Below are 16,275 nucleotides of genomic sequence, written 5' to 3'. Positions count from 1 at the left end.
TAGTCAAGACTCCTCTCTCGATTAAATCTTAACTCTACAAGGTGAACTAGTATAAGCACAGTGAAGTATGCAAGCATGCATTAATGGATTGATCCTTAGGAAAACGTCTCTTGAATATTCTCCTAACTTGATTTAATCAACAATTCAACAAGCTCTTTCGATTACCTAAGAGAATCAATGAATTAAATCAAACAAAATAATACAAAGATAATCACCAAAAAATAGGTGGTTGCCAAAGAAATAGGATTACGTGCTCAAAGGGGTTAAATATGATACACATTCATTAGGTGGGTAAAAGCATATATGTGGATCAACAAAGAAATGTCTATATCACTTCCTAGACTGAACAAGACTATTATTTTTCTTTGCAATTACATGGGGCAAGTTCTAAACATCAACCGACATGTACAAAATATCACAATCCTCAACATATTGGCAAATTAACCGACTCTCTAGTCATCAATCTCACACACATATTGGCACAAAACCTCACACACATGGGGCAAGTTCTAGACATCAACCGACTCTCTAGTCAAAGCAGTTAAGAAAAGTTACAATCACACAAATTAAGGCACTTATTTAAGAGTCAAGAAATGAGCCTAGGCACTCACCGCTCTCAAGGCACAACAAAGTCAAGAAAAGTCATCTTCATTTTAATACATAGCACAAGACTTCACTACTCCTACTAAAAACCAACTAACTACACTCGGTTCAACAAAAACCCTTGAAAAAGAACTGCCGCACAAAGAAAAACCAAGGAAAAATTATTACACTACCTAAGAAAATAAAATATTTTTTCTTTGACTTTGATCCCTTAAGAAGACAGTCGAGAAAATCCATCGTCGGGAAAAGTCAAAAAAAAAAAAAAAACTCAAAAGAATCAAAAAAACGACTGCAAACACATATATACATATATACATTCTTCACCCCATACTTTAAATTGTGGCATGTCCCCATGACACACAAATAAAAAGCAAGAGGTAAAGAAAATTTCCCTGATTCATCTAGTCGGGATCTCCTTTGCATGCCTGACCCAGTACACACATCCACATTGAGAGCTTCTTGTCTGCATTCTTTGGGTATACCCCACACTTATCAGCTTCACTCTTTCTGATTTGCTATTTTAGGGCCCCCCTTTCTCCTTCCATTTTGAAGATCAACCTTTCATCCCCTACTCTGAGCATGAGCTGCCTTTCCTGAATATCTAGAATTGCTCTGCCCGTAGCCAAGAAGGGTCTTCCTAAAATTAGTAGGACCTCCCTATTCTCCTCCATGTTGACCACAATGAAATCCACTGGGAACACAAATTTGTCTACCCGAACCAGCACAGCTTCCACTATTCCTTCAGATATGATTGTGGTCTGATTCGCCAGCTGCAAGGACACAAGGATCGACCTGATCTCTCCAATCTCTCCCTTCAATTTTCTGAAAATAGACAAAGGCATAAGATTAATGGAAGCACCTAAATCACACAAAGAGTTTTTAAATTTAGTACTTCCTAAAGAGCAATGTATAGTAAAACTCCCTCGATCTCCACATTTTTTAGGAAGCTTATTTTGCAAGATGGCACTACAATGCTCCTTCAGCTTGACTACCGATGTCTCTTCCACTTTTTGCTTCTTGGACAATATCTCCTTCATGAATTTAGCATAAGCTGGCATCTGTGAAAGCACCTCTGTGAAAAGTATATTCACATACACCTGCTTGAGCACTTCTAAAAAGCGCCTAAATTGTTTATCCAACTTTTCTCTTCTTTGCTTCTGAGGAAAAGGTAGAGCATGCATGTATTTGCTCTCTTCAGTCTCGTTATTTATTGAATTATCATTTTTCTTCTTTTTCTGAGCTCTAACCCTCTCCTTCTTCTTGAGATCATCCTCTACCATTCCTTCACCTTTTTGAATATCATCATTTTTCTGCTCTTCCACAATCTCCACCTATCTTTCAATCGGCTCATCCTTTTGCTTTGCTATGGGATCCTCCAACTCGTACCCACTCCTCAAAGGCACTATATTTATTGTCTCTTTTGGATTTCTTTCAGTATCAGCAGGGAGCGTTCCGGCTACCCTCTAAGATAATAGAGTAGCTAGTTGCCCAACATGTCTTTCCAGGTTTCGAAAAGTCGTGCCCATATCTTTGATAGCTGCGCCATGTTCTCATATAGCTGAGCTATGGGTTTCATGCCTCTCATTTGTCTTGATGATAAAAGCCTTCATTAGATCTTCCATGCTAGACTGATTAGATTGTGGAGGCTGATATTGCTGCCTCTGCTGATTTTGAAAGCCTGGAGCTCCTGGTCCCTGGGGTCAAGAGTTATTTTGCTGTCATGAGTTCAGGCTACCACTTGGTGAATTCCAAGAAAAGCCTGGGTGCCTCTGTCCCGTAGAATTGAAATTAATACCACTTGGGTAGTTGCCTCTATCAAAGCTTCCCACAACATTTACCACTTCATCTGCAGCTACGGCCTAACACTCATGCGTTGGATGGACCATTCCACATAAATTACAAACTAGTGATGGTTGGCTTTGGACCTTGGCTAAGGTCAACTTTCTTATCTCGTTGGCCATGGCGTCTAGTTGGGCTTGCACTGTGGTGTTAGAATCTACTTGATGAACCCCAATAGATCTTCTTCTATCATTACTCTCAGAAGACCATTGGTTAGCATCTACAGATAGCTCATCAAGAATTGCCACAATCTCCTCGAGTGTCTTCTTCAATAAAGGACCTCCAACTGCATTGTTCAGAGTTCGTCGTGAGAGAGGTGTCAGTCCATCCCAAAAGTCCTGGAGTTTCATCCACAATTCAATTCCTCACTATCTCCTTGAATCTTTCCCAAGCCTCGAAAACTATTTCGGTGTCCGTCTGGTAGAAGTTGTGAATTTTCCTTATGAACTCCACTGTTTTTGCAGCTGAGAAGTATTTATCAAGAAACTTTCTAGTCATATCTTCCCATGTCCTGATCGACCCCATTGGTAAGCTACGAAGCTAGTGCTTCGTGTAATTCGTCAGTGAAAAAGGGAATGCCCTTAAGTATACTGCATCTTTTGACACTCTGTTGTACCAGAAGGTGTTCGTAATTTCCTCAAAATCCATCAAGTGAGTGTTAGGATCTTCATTCACCTTTCCTATGAAGATACAATTGTTCTGGATAGTGTCATGACCCAATTTTATCCATAAGTCGTGATGGCGCCCAACATCACCGCTAGGCAAGCCAACTAGTGAATTAAACATATATTTCCTCTTTTAATAAATTTTCGAGTAATTAAACTTTTCTTTCTTGCAAGATTTAAGAAGAATAAAAAGTCTAAATAAATAAAAACCAAAGTAATAATTTCAAACTACAATTCTACAAATGTATGTGCCAAGACCTGATGTCACAAGTGTATGATCATCTAGTAGATTATACAAAAATTCTAAATATTGTCTGAACATAAAATAGACAGAATGCAAGTACAAAGAGAGACACTAGGTGTTGCGGAACGGCTCAGGAAAGGCAGCTCACGACTAGACCTCAGAATATCGAGGATGTGCACCGGTAGGATCGCCTGATGCACCTGTCTCAGATCCTGCACAAAAGTGCAACAAGTGTAGCATGAGTGTGTAAACAATGTGTACCCAGTAAGTATCAGGTCTAATCTTGAAGAATTAGTGACGAGAGGCCGACTTCGACACTCACTATGGGTCAATAATATAAAGATAAAAATATTTAAGTAAACGTGATTTATGTGAATAACAATAATTTCTTTAACAAGCAGAAATAAATAATTCTTTCATAATTTAATAATTTCTAATAAATCGTTTATCTTCACAAGCTGCAATAAAAGGTCAAAGCATCGTGTAATTGTTATTATTAAGCACGATTTATGCCGAGGTCGTATGACCCGATCCAGAGTGACGTGTACACTGCCGAGGGACGTGCGACACGATCCATAGATGCATCTATCTACTGCCGAGGCGTTCGGCCTGCTCCACAAGAAGAGAAGAATATTTTTATAAGCATTTGACTTAAACATTATTAAAGATTTGTATCCAAGGTAATACAAATTTCATTAACTACTTTTTGAAATTTCTCTAACAAGTTCTAAGATAATTTAGGCATTTTAATTTAACAAGTATAGTGCAAAATTCCAAATAGTTCATGAATTGGGTCCTAATACTACCCAGACAATAGCATAATAGTAACTAGCATGGACTATCGTCACCTCGTGCGTACGTAGCCCCCACAATTAGAAACAAATATTTATTTAAAATACCTATGGGGTAAATTTCCTCTTACAAGGTTAGACAAAAGACTTATCTCGTCTCAAAGTTCACTTCCCGATCACAATCTCGCCTTAAAGCCTCAATTGGTGCCGAAAAATCCGAAACTAGCCAAATATTATATAATTTAATCAATAAATACTCAAAATTTCATAATTTATCTATTAGAGTAATTACCCAACCCAAATTGGTAAAATTTCTAAAATTCATCCCGGGCCGACGTGCCCGAATTTCGAAAATTTTCGGAGAAAATTATCACCCATAACCTTAAGAACTCAAATATACAATTTTCATCCCATTCCATAATCATTTTCGTGGTTAAAATCTCATTTTTATCAAAACCTAAGTTTTTCATCTACACCCTTGATTTTCACAATTTACATGTTAAAGTCTACCCATAATCTATGTATTTAACTCACAATAGGTAGAATTAACTTACCTCCAAGTTGCTAGGTGAATACCCCTCTCAAGAAGCTCCAAAATCGCCCAAGAATGGAGAAAATGGGTCAAACATACTCAAACCCCGACTTAAATGAAGGTTCTGCCTTCTGTGATTTTCGCATCTGCGGGCAGAGGGTCGCATCTGCGGTTCCGCTTCTGCGGGTGGAGGGACGCATTGGCGATGATACACAGGGCCAGCGCTGGCCGCTTCTGCGGACGTTTTTCCGCTTTTGCGGTCTCGCTTTTGCGGCTCTTCATCGCATAAGCATGGTTGCTTATGCGCACACCACGCCGCTTCTACGGTCACTGGCAGACCCCCTCTTGATCGCTTCTGCGGCTTGTGGCTCGCTTCTGCGAGCTTGCACCTGCGGTTGTCCATGCGCAGGTGGGGTTACACTAGAAGCTGGGAGCTTCAGCTGTTGCTCCCAAGTTCCAACTTGGTCCGAGCCTCGTCCGGTTAACACCCGAAGCCCCGCCTGAACATACTAACAAGTTTGAAATCATAAAACGGACTTGCTCGAACCCCCGGAACGCGTAAAACAACATCAAAATTAAGAATCATACTCCAAACCATATTGATTCAACTTAGAAATTTCAAATTCTTCAAACTTACTCCGAATGCGCCTAAACATACTTAAACTACTCGGAATGACACCAAATTTTGCGTGCAAGTCTTAAATCACCATACGAAACTATTATCAGACTCGGAATTCCAAACGGATTTCGATTACTCTAAAACCTACTCCAAACCAAATTTGAAGAACTTTAAACCTTCAAATAGCCAACTTTCACTATTAAGCGCCGAAACGCTCCTGGGTCGTCCAAAACCCGATTCGAACATACGCCCAAGTCCAAAATTATCATACGAACCTATTAGAACCGTCAACTCCTGATTCCTAGGTCATTTACTCAAAACGTTGACCGAAGTCAAACTTACCCCTTTTAAAAGCCAACTAGGGAACCAAGTGTTCCGATTTCAACCAGAACCCTTCCAATTCCTGAACTAACCATCCCCGCAAGTCATAAAACATTAAAAGCACATACGGGGAGTCTTATTTAGGGGAACGGGGTTCTAGAAGGCAAAACGACCGGTGGGGTCGTTATAGATAGTTTGAAGCAAGCCTTGCTTCAACTCGAAATTATTCGCTGCTACTGGTGGAGGTCTGACACTGGACAGTCCCTGATTATAGTCTAGTCTGGCGTAATCACCTAACGCTCTACCAGGCCTGGCACCTGCATTCTCGAACTGATCTTCAATCAAGGGTCGATTCAGATTGAATCTTCGGCCCCCATCATCGTTGACGGTCTCATCATCAACTCTACGGGCTGCCTCAGTTGCTATCCTTGCAGCTTCTTCTCTGTGATGTGCTGCTTCTCTTATAGCTAAATTTGCCTCATCTTCACTCTTATTAGCCATGTGTTCTTGGGTTGAAGATTGCCCCAAGAACTTTCCGGTGAGTTCTTTTTCTTTCCTCAACTGTCGCAGACTCTTTTCTACTTCTGGATTGTATGGAATCAATTCCTTTGAAGAAGATCGAGTCATACACCAGAGACGTCAATCTGTTGCCTGCACATGAAAGAGGAACCCGTGAAGAATAAAAAAGAAAAATAGAATAGAATAGAATAAATTCTTGAATTAGCACCAAAAACTAATTTGAACACTATTAATTGCCAATACCATGCAACGATGCCAAAAATTGACGAGCGCAAAATACAACACGAAATTGATGCTCGCTAATTAAAGATAGTATAGTAAAATTATCGTCTCCACAGGGATTGGATTTAAACAACGCTTAGTAATTTTTAGCTTAACGCTATTCAGGATGACCAAAGCTTGATTTGTAATGATTATGAACTACGTTTAACTACTAAAATAAAGCAATTGACAATTGACAACAAGGATTAGAGATTCGCTGAAATGGTTTCTTATCAATGTGAGGAATAAAGGTTTGACAGGATAGGTGCAAGATAACTATTTGGGATTTAACTCTAGTTTAATTCACTCTAATGTTCTAAAGATTCTCACGAATTCACTCGATGATTAGTTCAAACGTGTAGTCAAGACTCTTCTCTCGATTAAATCTTAACTCTACGAGGTGAACTAGTATAAGCACTTTGAAGTATACAAGCATGCGTTAATGGATTGATTCTTATGAAAACGTCTCTCGAATATTCTCCTAACTTGATTTGATCAACAATTCAACAAGCTCTTTCGATTACTTAAGAGAATCAATGAATTAAATCAAATAAAATAATGCAAAGATAATCACCAAGATATTCCTCTTCCGATTAAATAAACTGATGAATAAAGTTGCAATAATTCAAAACTCCATAAACGAATTCAAGTACGAACTAGAGTTAAAATCCACAAATATTTATCAACACACCATATCCGTCAAACCCTAAGGTAAACTACTCCATAATCATGGAGGAAATCATCACAATTATAATTGAAGAATAAGAAAGCATAAATCTAACTTTACAATCCAAACTCTCGTATTGAATTGATGGAAAGATGATGGAATTTCGTGTCGTGTAGCCTCCAATGCTCTCCCAAAGCTTCCAAGGATAAAAGTCCCTTCAAAAATGTCTTTTTGGTGTATTTATACCTTGTAGGAGTGGCCCTAGGCTAAATTACGTTTTTCAGGTCGAAACAGGACAAATACTCTGAGAAAATTGCACAGGCGCGCCGCGCCATGCGCCACCCTATACGGGGCGCTAGTGGAAAAGTTCAGAGAGCATGTTCTGACGGGCAGCAACAGAAATACACTGCCGCGCTGCCCCATGCACCGCGACTGTGAAGGGTTTCCAGAGTGTTTCGTTTGTTTCGCGTTTTGACATCCAAACTTTGCTCCCGACCCCCGAACGTGATCCCGGTTTAATTTTTTGGGCTTTTACTCAGACTTCAAAGCTCCAACTTGTTCAATTTAGCTCCCGAATATCTTTTAAACTCGAAATCACTTCATGCGAGGCATAAAACACATAATAAGTGCAATATACTAACATTTACGCTCAAACACAAGTAAAATGCAATAATTAGAGTACAAACTAGGACTAAAACATGCGATTCTAGCCTACCATCAACAACAACAACAACAACAACAACGACCCAGTAAAATCCCACAAAGTGGGGTTTGGGGAGGGTAGTATGTATGTAGACCTTACCCCTACCCCGATGGGGCAAAGAGGCTGTTTCCGATAGACCCTCGTCTCAGGAAGACGGGAATAAAACAAGAAGAGACAATTTATAAGTAACGTCACCATAAACCGTAGAAATAGTCACAGAAGCATAAAAACCCAAAATAGATGACATGCAATAACATTAACCAGTAATTAAGGCCCGGGGCTAAGAAAAACAAAAATGATAGTGTGGACTCAATATTAACCACAAGTCGTCTAAGATCAACCCTATCCAACCCCAACTCACCCCGATATGAAGTAGGAAAAGCTTGACTACCCCTAGCCTACCATCAAATAGTCATAAATTGTTAAAGTTGCTGAAATTTCCCAACAACTTCCGTAATTATCTTATAACTACTAGCGTAACGGGAGGACAACTTCTGAAGTTGACGAACAACAACTGAAATTGTTGGAAAAACTCTTGTAGATGTAAGCCAACAACGATTAAAGTTGTCAATCAATTGATGCAGTTGTCAGGACGGCTAAAGAAATCATTAGGACAACTAAAGCAGTTGTTTGACAACTCATAAAATTGTTAGAACAAATTCTCTAGTTGTTGGCAACTAAAGAAATTGTCGGTAACAACTTTTATAGCCGATGGCACAATTGAGATAGTTGTTGGGTATAAATATAGTGCTTCGGTAATAATTGAGTATCGATTGAGCCATTTTACGAATTGTTATATATAAATTAAGTGATTAATGACAATTGATGATTAATTGATTCATTCTATGAACTATTACACATAAACTAAATGATTTAATGGTAATTGATGAACTATGAGTCATTCTATGAATTATTATGATAAACATAGTGATTCAATAACAATTGAACATCGATCAAGCTATTTAATAAATTATCACACATAAACTAAGTGGTTTAATGACAATTGAACTATTCTATGAATTATTAAGGATAAACATAGTGATTCAATAATAATTAAAGATCGATCAAGCTAGTTTATGAATATTCCATGTAAACTAAGTGATTTCATGATAATATTAACTTAACTCTAACTTAAATCTACTACAAATCACTTTAAATTTAAGTTTTAAACTTCTCTTGATGTTTCCAATCAATTGGAACAACACCCAATTCAAACAACTAACAAACTTTAAAGACCCATATCTAAAATTAACTCAAAGATTAAAGAAGAGAAATTAAAAAACTAAATTGTGAAGAATCCCAAAAAACCACGAGGTCGCAGAACAAAAATATTCTTAGTTTTTGCAGTAAGTTTTTCTTATCGTAACATCAAACGAAATGAGGAACTTGACCGACTAAATTTAACTTCATAACTTTTAGAAGCAATGGTTGTAAGAAAACGGATTTTGAAACAACGGTTGTGAGCTGATGATTTTGATAGTGCTTTCAAAATATGTACAATATAGGATAGGTCGGGTAAAATTTAAAATTGTGGGCCCGTCATGTTATAATATGAAGTTAGTAATTCTTTCAAATTTATATCTATACCTATAATATAAGTGGGGATAACCAGACAGCTCATGGTCAACATATCTACCTGGCCCAAAATTATCTTACAGCTTGCCATATCACTTAATGTCTCAGGGACACGTGTGAGTTTGCTACAACAGTAGGTCCCATTGAATTTGTAATTTACAGGTCAAACAAGGTTAAAGGCTATTATGATCGATGGGCCCCACGTAAATTTGTCATTCCACACATTCCTCTCTACATATTTCTATTAGAACGATTACGTGAGCCCCACTTAAATAGCTATTATTAATGTTTATCATCTCACATCCAACTCTCCCTTAAATGGCTACCCTAATTAAACATTAAACAAACTATGTAATTTTAAAGTGTGTTACATATTCTTTTCTCTTGATTTAATGTTTAGAAGCAAGTAAATATTTTTTGCCTTAATATATTGTTTTAAAAATAAGAACAAACTGAATAATTAACTATTATAACCAAGCAGAATACAAAATTATTTACTAAATCTCTTTTCCGTAATAGTCTATTTTAAAAATAAGAACAAACTAAATAATTAAGTATTCTAACCAAGTAGAATACAAAATTATTTACAAAAGGCTAATCTGTAAATATTACTATGTCATTTCAAACCAAAACTTAATTAAGTTATTCTCATTTAGTAAAAACTTGCTTCGGCTTAATTTTAAATATTAATGATAAATTTATTATGTTCTTTTTTTAATATATATAACAAGAAAAGAGTAATTTGATTAGGAAACGATACATAGTCGATTTAGAATTCACGGTATTATTATTCAAAATCTAATAACTTGACCATTTGAATCTTCATGATTATTTTGAATGTTAAGTAAATATTTCAAAGTGAAACTACTCAAACAACTACCTTTAATTCTAGCACTTAATGAAAAGAGTCTATAAAAAGAAAGGATATAATCAATATTTCTTTAGAAATATTTGTTTCTATATTTTCAGGTCCACTTCTAATGACACATATTCTTTCTTAAGTTAAAAAAAGATATCTTATCTTATTTAATATTATTAACTAATGAATTATCAACGAAAAAAATGCTTTGTGGTTTAGATTTTTCTAAAATTCTTGGAATACTTTTGATATACTTTGAGCATAAGATAGATAGGATTGGAGCCTTCACAATTTTCATAATTCCTATTTCGTTCTTATGTGAAGTTCATAAATTGATCTTACCAAATAACTTCTGAGTTGCAGATATATGTTGAGTACAATGACATTAAATACTATGCTTTTACAGAACATTTTAAATCACGTGTCTTCTGAAATACTTAATTCAGAAGAAAGATAAAATACACATACTTCATTTTATTGTAGCTGAAATTTAAAAACTTTACAAACTTTTTACAATTTGAAATATGTGTTAAGCTCACAAATACCTTTTAATAGATTTTAGCGTTGCCATGTTTTAGTTTAGGCTCCGTTAAAAGTGGAACAATCTATAGTTTCTTTAGCAAGAACACTAACAGAAATGTTAGATGTAGTTGTTGCTTATGCTATTCATTTTGATAATTTCGATGGAAATAAAAATATTCATGGATCTGCTAACGTGAAGATTCATCTTGCCGTTGGGCCCGGGCTTATCCCGGGCATAACCTCACTAGTATAAATATAAGTATAGATAGATTATTTGTTGGTGAACTTCTACGACAAATCAAAAATATATTTGTTATAAAATAAAGACTGTAAAGTAAAGAAACCAAAGACAAGTATAGAGGGGGATTGATATATTATTCAACTTCAAATTCATGTACATAATGAATTGAAAACTCCTCTATTTATAGAAGAAAGGAAGCAGCTGCGAGGCTTTTCTTTAGCTGCTTGTAAGCTGTCTGCATGAGCTGCTTGCAACATGCCTGTTTAATAAGAAGCTGCTGCAAATCATTTCATTTAGCTGCTTGCAACCTGCCTGCATCAGCTGCTTGTAGATAAACTTCAACAGAGTACTAAATGGATAATCTTCTTCAGGAAGATTATCTATAGCGGGGTAATAAATGGATATCCACAATAATTATTTTCATAACACTCACCCTTGGATGTTCATTAAAAGGTATTCTGCCTCGTTAAAACCTTACTAGAAAAAACCCAGTGGGAAAAATTCCAGTGAAGGAAAAAGAGTACACATATTTAGTAATACGCATTTCTAGCCGCCTCATTAAAAACCTTATAAGGAAAACTCTGTGGGAAAAAACCTTAGTAAGAAAAAAAGTGTACATCGCGTATTTTACTCCCCCCGATAAAAACTTTATTTCAAATATTTGAGTCTCCGCATTCCAATCTTATATACCATCTTCTCAAAAGTTGAAGTTGGCAAAGATTTAGTGAATAAATCGGCCGGATTGTCACTTGAAAGGATTTGTTGCACATCAATGTCACCATTTTTTTGAAGATCGTGTGTGTAGAATAATTTTGGTGAAATGTGCTTCGTTCTATCTCCTTTTATAAATCCTCCCTTCAATTGGGCTATGCATGCAACATTATCTTCGTATAAAATTATGGGTCTTTTATCACATTCCAACCCACATTTTTCTCGAATAAAATGAATCACTGATCTCATCCATATACATTCCCTACTTGCTTCATGAATAACTATTATCTCACCATGATTTAAAAAAGTAGCAGCAATAGATTGCTTTGTGAAGCGTCATGATATGACAATACCTCCACATGTAAATACATACCCGATTTGAGATCGAACTTTATGGGGATCGAATAAATAACCTGCATCTGCATAACCAATATGATATGCGCCACCTTTGTTAGCATTATCAAGATACATAAGTGCGCCAATTACACTGAGATAGAATATTTCAGGACCAAAGAGTTCCCCATCCTCTTCTGGAGGTCAGAACGGATCCTTATTCACTTCAAGTGATCGAACACCCATTTGGTGTAGTTAATGAGTGTGCTTTGTCCATGTAAAAGCGTTTTAAGATATTTTCTATATAGACAGATTGATGGATAAAGATCCTGTCTGCTAAATATTCAATTTGCAGACTAAGACAAAGTTTTTCCCTTTGGAGCTCTTCTGGAGTTCCTGTGAGATTTATGTCATTAACATAAACATCACGTATAACAAACTTTGATGTTGTTTTCTTTGTAAAAATGCACGGACAAATGCCATCATTTATATAACCTTCATTCATCAATTCAGTGAGGCGATTATACCATATGCGCCCTGATTGTTTTAATTCATACAAAGATTTTTGTAATTTGATTGAGTACATTTCTCGAGACTTTGAATTATATGCTTCAAGCATTTTAAATCCTTCAGGGATCTTCATTTTGACTTAATCAAATGAGTCATATAGGTTATGACTTGCATTTAGATGGCATGACATCTTCAGGTGTCTGGACTACGGGTCCGATCCTCACAATCATTTATAATATTATGTACTATATTGTATCAAATATATCGCCGACGATCATTTTGTATCGGTTCGCAAGCGACATAACTTGTTGAGATCTCATCACTTTCTGTATTTTCAGGTACCTGAACTTCTTCTGGAGTTTTATAAAATGTTATGTCGTGGGCTCTTCTAGAACTCATTTCCTCCTTATTATGATCATTTTGATCATTTGCTCCTATTCTTTTCAAGGATTGTTACCTTTGGAATCGATTGGTCTACCACGTTTCATGCGTACAGTAAACTTTATCCTTCAATAACTTTAATTTTAATAGGAGCATTGGCAGTTGAAATATGATATTTAATTTTGGATCAGCAAATGCTTCTGGCATTTGACTTGAATTATCTTCTAAGCGAGGATCATATTAATGATAATTCGATTCATATAGCATATTTTTCAGCTGTTTTATTCCATCCCCCAAATGTTAGAAAATCTTCTTTGGGAAACATATCTTTGTGCATTGTGGTAGAGAAATTAATCATATACCACACATCAAAAGTTATTAGATAGTAAAAATACTTGGTTTCTGATCCTAAACCACATGTGAGGGGATGACTTATCATATTTTGTTGGTCTGATGCATACAAGTGATGATGTATGCAATTTAGAAAATCTTAGACCAACACACGAGGCTTTGCTCTCATAAGCAATAGTTTAGCCATTAAATGGAGGTATTCAATGCTAAACTAGCTTGGATATAAACCAGCATCATCAAGATGAACTATCTTGATTTCATAATCTGAAAATTATACTCTTAATTGAGAAAGACAATTTCAAATGCCAAACTACAGGTTGACAATAAGCATACATGTAACCATCTTATATATGCATCTATAAGTGGTTCACATGATAGGTGAATGAGCCCATATTCACCTTTTATATATTTCAGAATTCGGGGATTTTAGTCCCAACTTTAGTTGGTACAATCAAGTTATTACGAGAACAAGCAACACAAGAGAATTCTTGAAGAATCTTCTAGTTCTTCAGTATATGCTTATCTGAATTCTCAAATAGCTCATTTAAAAATGGCAAATGAAAACTTCAAGTTTATCATGTCATGTGCTATCTCTAAGTAAACTTCTGGTTTACTATGGCATAAACTTTTGCATCAGTAAACTTCTGATTTACTATGGCTACTTTTGCATTAGTAAACTTCTGGTATACTGTGATACATGATGTAATACAAATTTGAAGAATAAGGCGGGTAACTTCTCACATACATATTTACCCCATATGATTGTGGAAACATGAAGATTTTTAATCTTTTAATCATTTGTAGTCTCAATATGATAGCCATTTGTATTAGTAAACTTCAGGTTTACTACAACATATGTTTTGACCATAATCATATAATATGAATGACATATTTGCATATAAGCTCTTCGAGAGCCTTCCTTTATTATCCACAATCTAATATTTATCAGACACCACTGGTGTCATGTGTCTTCTAGACAAACAATTAGCTCTTCAGGAGTTGTTGATACATTTTGTACTATCAAATATTGCTCAGACACTTCTGGTATCATGAGAGAAAATCATAATCAAATGAACAATATAAAACTAATTCTAAATTTATAAATGACGAAAATTAAGAATTTTAATATTTTTACCACTAACTTTGTGACAAATATCTCATTCAAGTAGAAATATCATTAACATCTGAATATTTTGTATCAATATGACAACCACATAGTCATTGCATCTTTTAAGGAAAGATACACGAGTTGTTATTTCCTTCGGGGAAGTCAATAACTAACCATAATATGTTAATGTGGTTGTAGTAGAAAGCATTCTACAAGAATAATTTTGCCTTAGAATGATACTTAATAAAATTATCCAAGATGTTTTACGTACAACAGGTACGTGCGACAATGATCTTTATGCCACAAAAATAATATTTATATCATCTGTTATTCTAGCTCTTCCGGAGGTGAGTTGTGGTATTTCTTCATTCACTACAAGGAATAAAAATGTGCTTCAAAAATAATTTTGAATAACTCATTATTTTATTTACGCACATAAAGACACAGTTTAATAATATTTTCCTGCTTCAGGAGAAAATTTCAATTGCGTTACTTCTTCAGGAGCAAATTGAAATACGAAAAATTGAGTATATATTCTCTCAATCATATTACCTATTCTCGAGGTGAATTATAATATATTTACATCAAGAGCACGTTCATATTTACGACTTTATTAATATCATCACATTCACTTCAGGGAATGGATTAATATTTATCAAAAATTCTCATTCTTCAGGAAATTGAATATAATTATCTGAATGCGCATTAATCACATCAATTGTGATGCTTCAACCTCTTTTAAAATATTTACTACTTCAGGAGCAAATCGAGGCGTGCATGTAATATAGAGAATATTTCTCTAGCTTATCTTTAATTGTAACCATAGAAAGCCTAAATTATCGCTTCTGGTGGTCATAGGCATACACCACTTCTGGTGGTTAACAAAATTTAGTTACAATGAGATATATGAAACATAACCACTTCTGGTGGTTGTATATTTCTTGCAAACTCTGCTGGAGTTTAAGTGGATCTAACAATGTTATTCACTTTGTAATCCTTTATTAAGATAATTAGGATGAAAACAAATACCAAAATAGGTACTATATACGTAACATATAACCAAGCAAGCGATGATAATGATATTAAAATATAAGCAAAAGACTCAAATTAAATTATGCAAATTTGGCCACACCAAATATAAGTGATATCTATATCACTACTGCCAAGAAGAAAAACTCACCACCTCAAGGATATAATCTGCCTTATGATGCTCGTTATGAACAAGATCTAACCACGGACATAAGAGTGTCGCATTACATTCGAGAGGAACACTGAAATAGAAATTAAATTCGAAGTGCTCAAAATGGCAGAGTCTCGTGCTGATAACGTGTTATAAAATAAAGACTGTAAAGTAAAGAAACCGAAGACAAGTATAAAGGGAGATTGATATATTATTCAACTTCAAATTCATGTACATAATGAATTGAAAACTCCTCTATTTATAGAAGAAATGAAGCAACTGCGAGGCTTTTCAGGAAGCAGCTGCAAGGCTTTTCTTTAGCTGTTTGTAAGCTGTCTGCATGAGTTGCTTGCGACCTGCCTGTTTAATAAGAAGCTGCTGCAAATCATTTCAGCTACTTGCAACCTGCCTGCATCAGCTGCTTATAGATAAAATTCAACAGAATACTAAATGAATAATCTTAGCGGGGTAATAAATGGATATCCACAATAATTATTTTTATTTAATTGTGTTGTGTTTTAGAAAACAGAAATTATTGCGGTTACTAAATTTTGTTATAGAAAGTTATTACAAGTATTATTTGTGGACCACGTAATAGTTAATGGGAAATATTGCAAAATTTAATACCACTCAAAGACGCCGACCTAACGCCACCGCCTTTGAAATATTCTTTGGTCCAAATACATCCGCTCGTAGCCCGAACGCAACGCGGTATCTTCATCGCTTAATCTCAGCCGTCC

General features: G+C 35.6%; 1 protein-coding gene across 1 annotated transcript; it reads right to left on the bottom strand.

Annotated features, from left to right (window-relative positions):
- Positions 1-1,118: 1,118 nt before the first annotated feature.
- LOC104112001 (uncharacterized) lies at positions 1,119-1,883 on the bottom strand. Its single transcript, XM_009621826.1, has one exon. It carries the CDS (start codon positions 1,881-1,883, stop codon positions 1,119-1,121), a length of 765 nt encoding a protein of 254 aa, XP_009620121.1.
- Positions 1,884-16,275: the final 14,392 nt, after the last annotated feature.

Source organism: Nicotiana tomentosiformis, chromosome 7 (genome assembly GCF_000390325.3).
Source record: "Nicotiana tomentosiformis chromosome 7, ASM39032v3, whole genome shotgun sequence".
Classification (NCBI taxonomy): Eukaryota; Viridiplantae; Streptophyta; class Magnoliopsida; order Solanales; family Solanaceae; genus Nicotiana; species Nicotiana tomentosiformis.
This window is presented reverse-complemented; position numbering and strand designations above follow the sequence as displayed.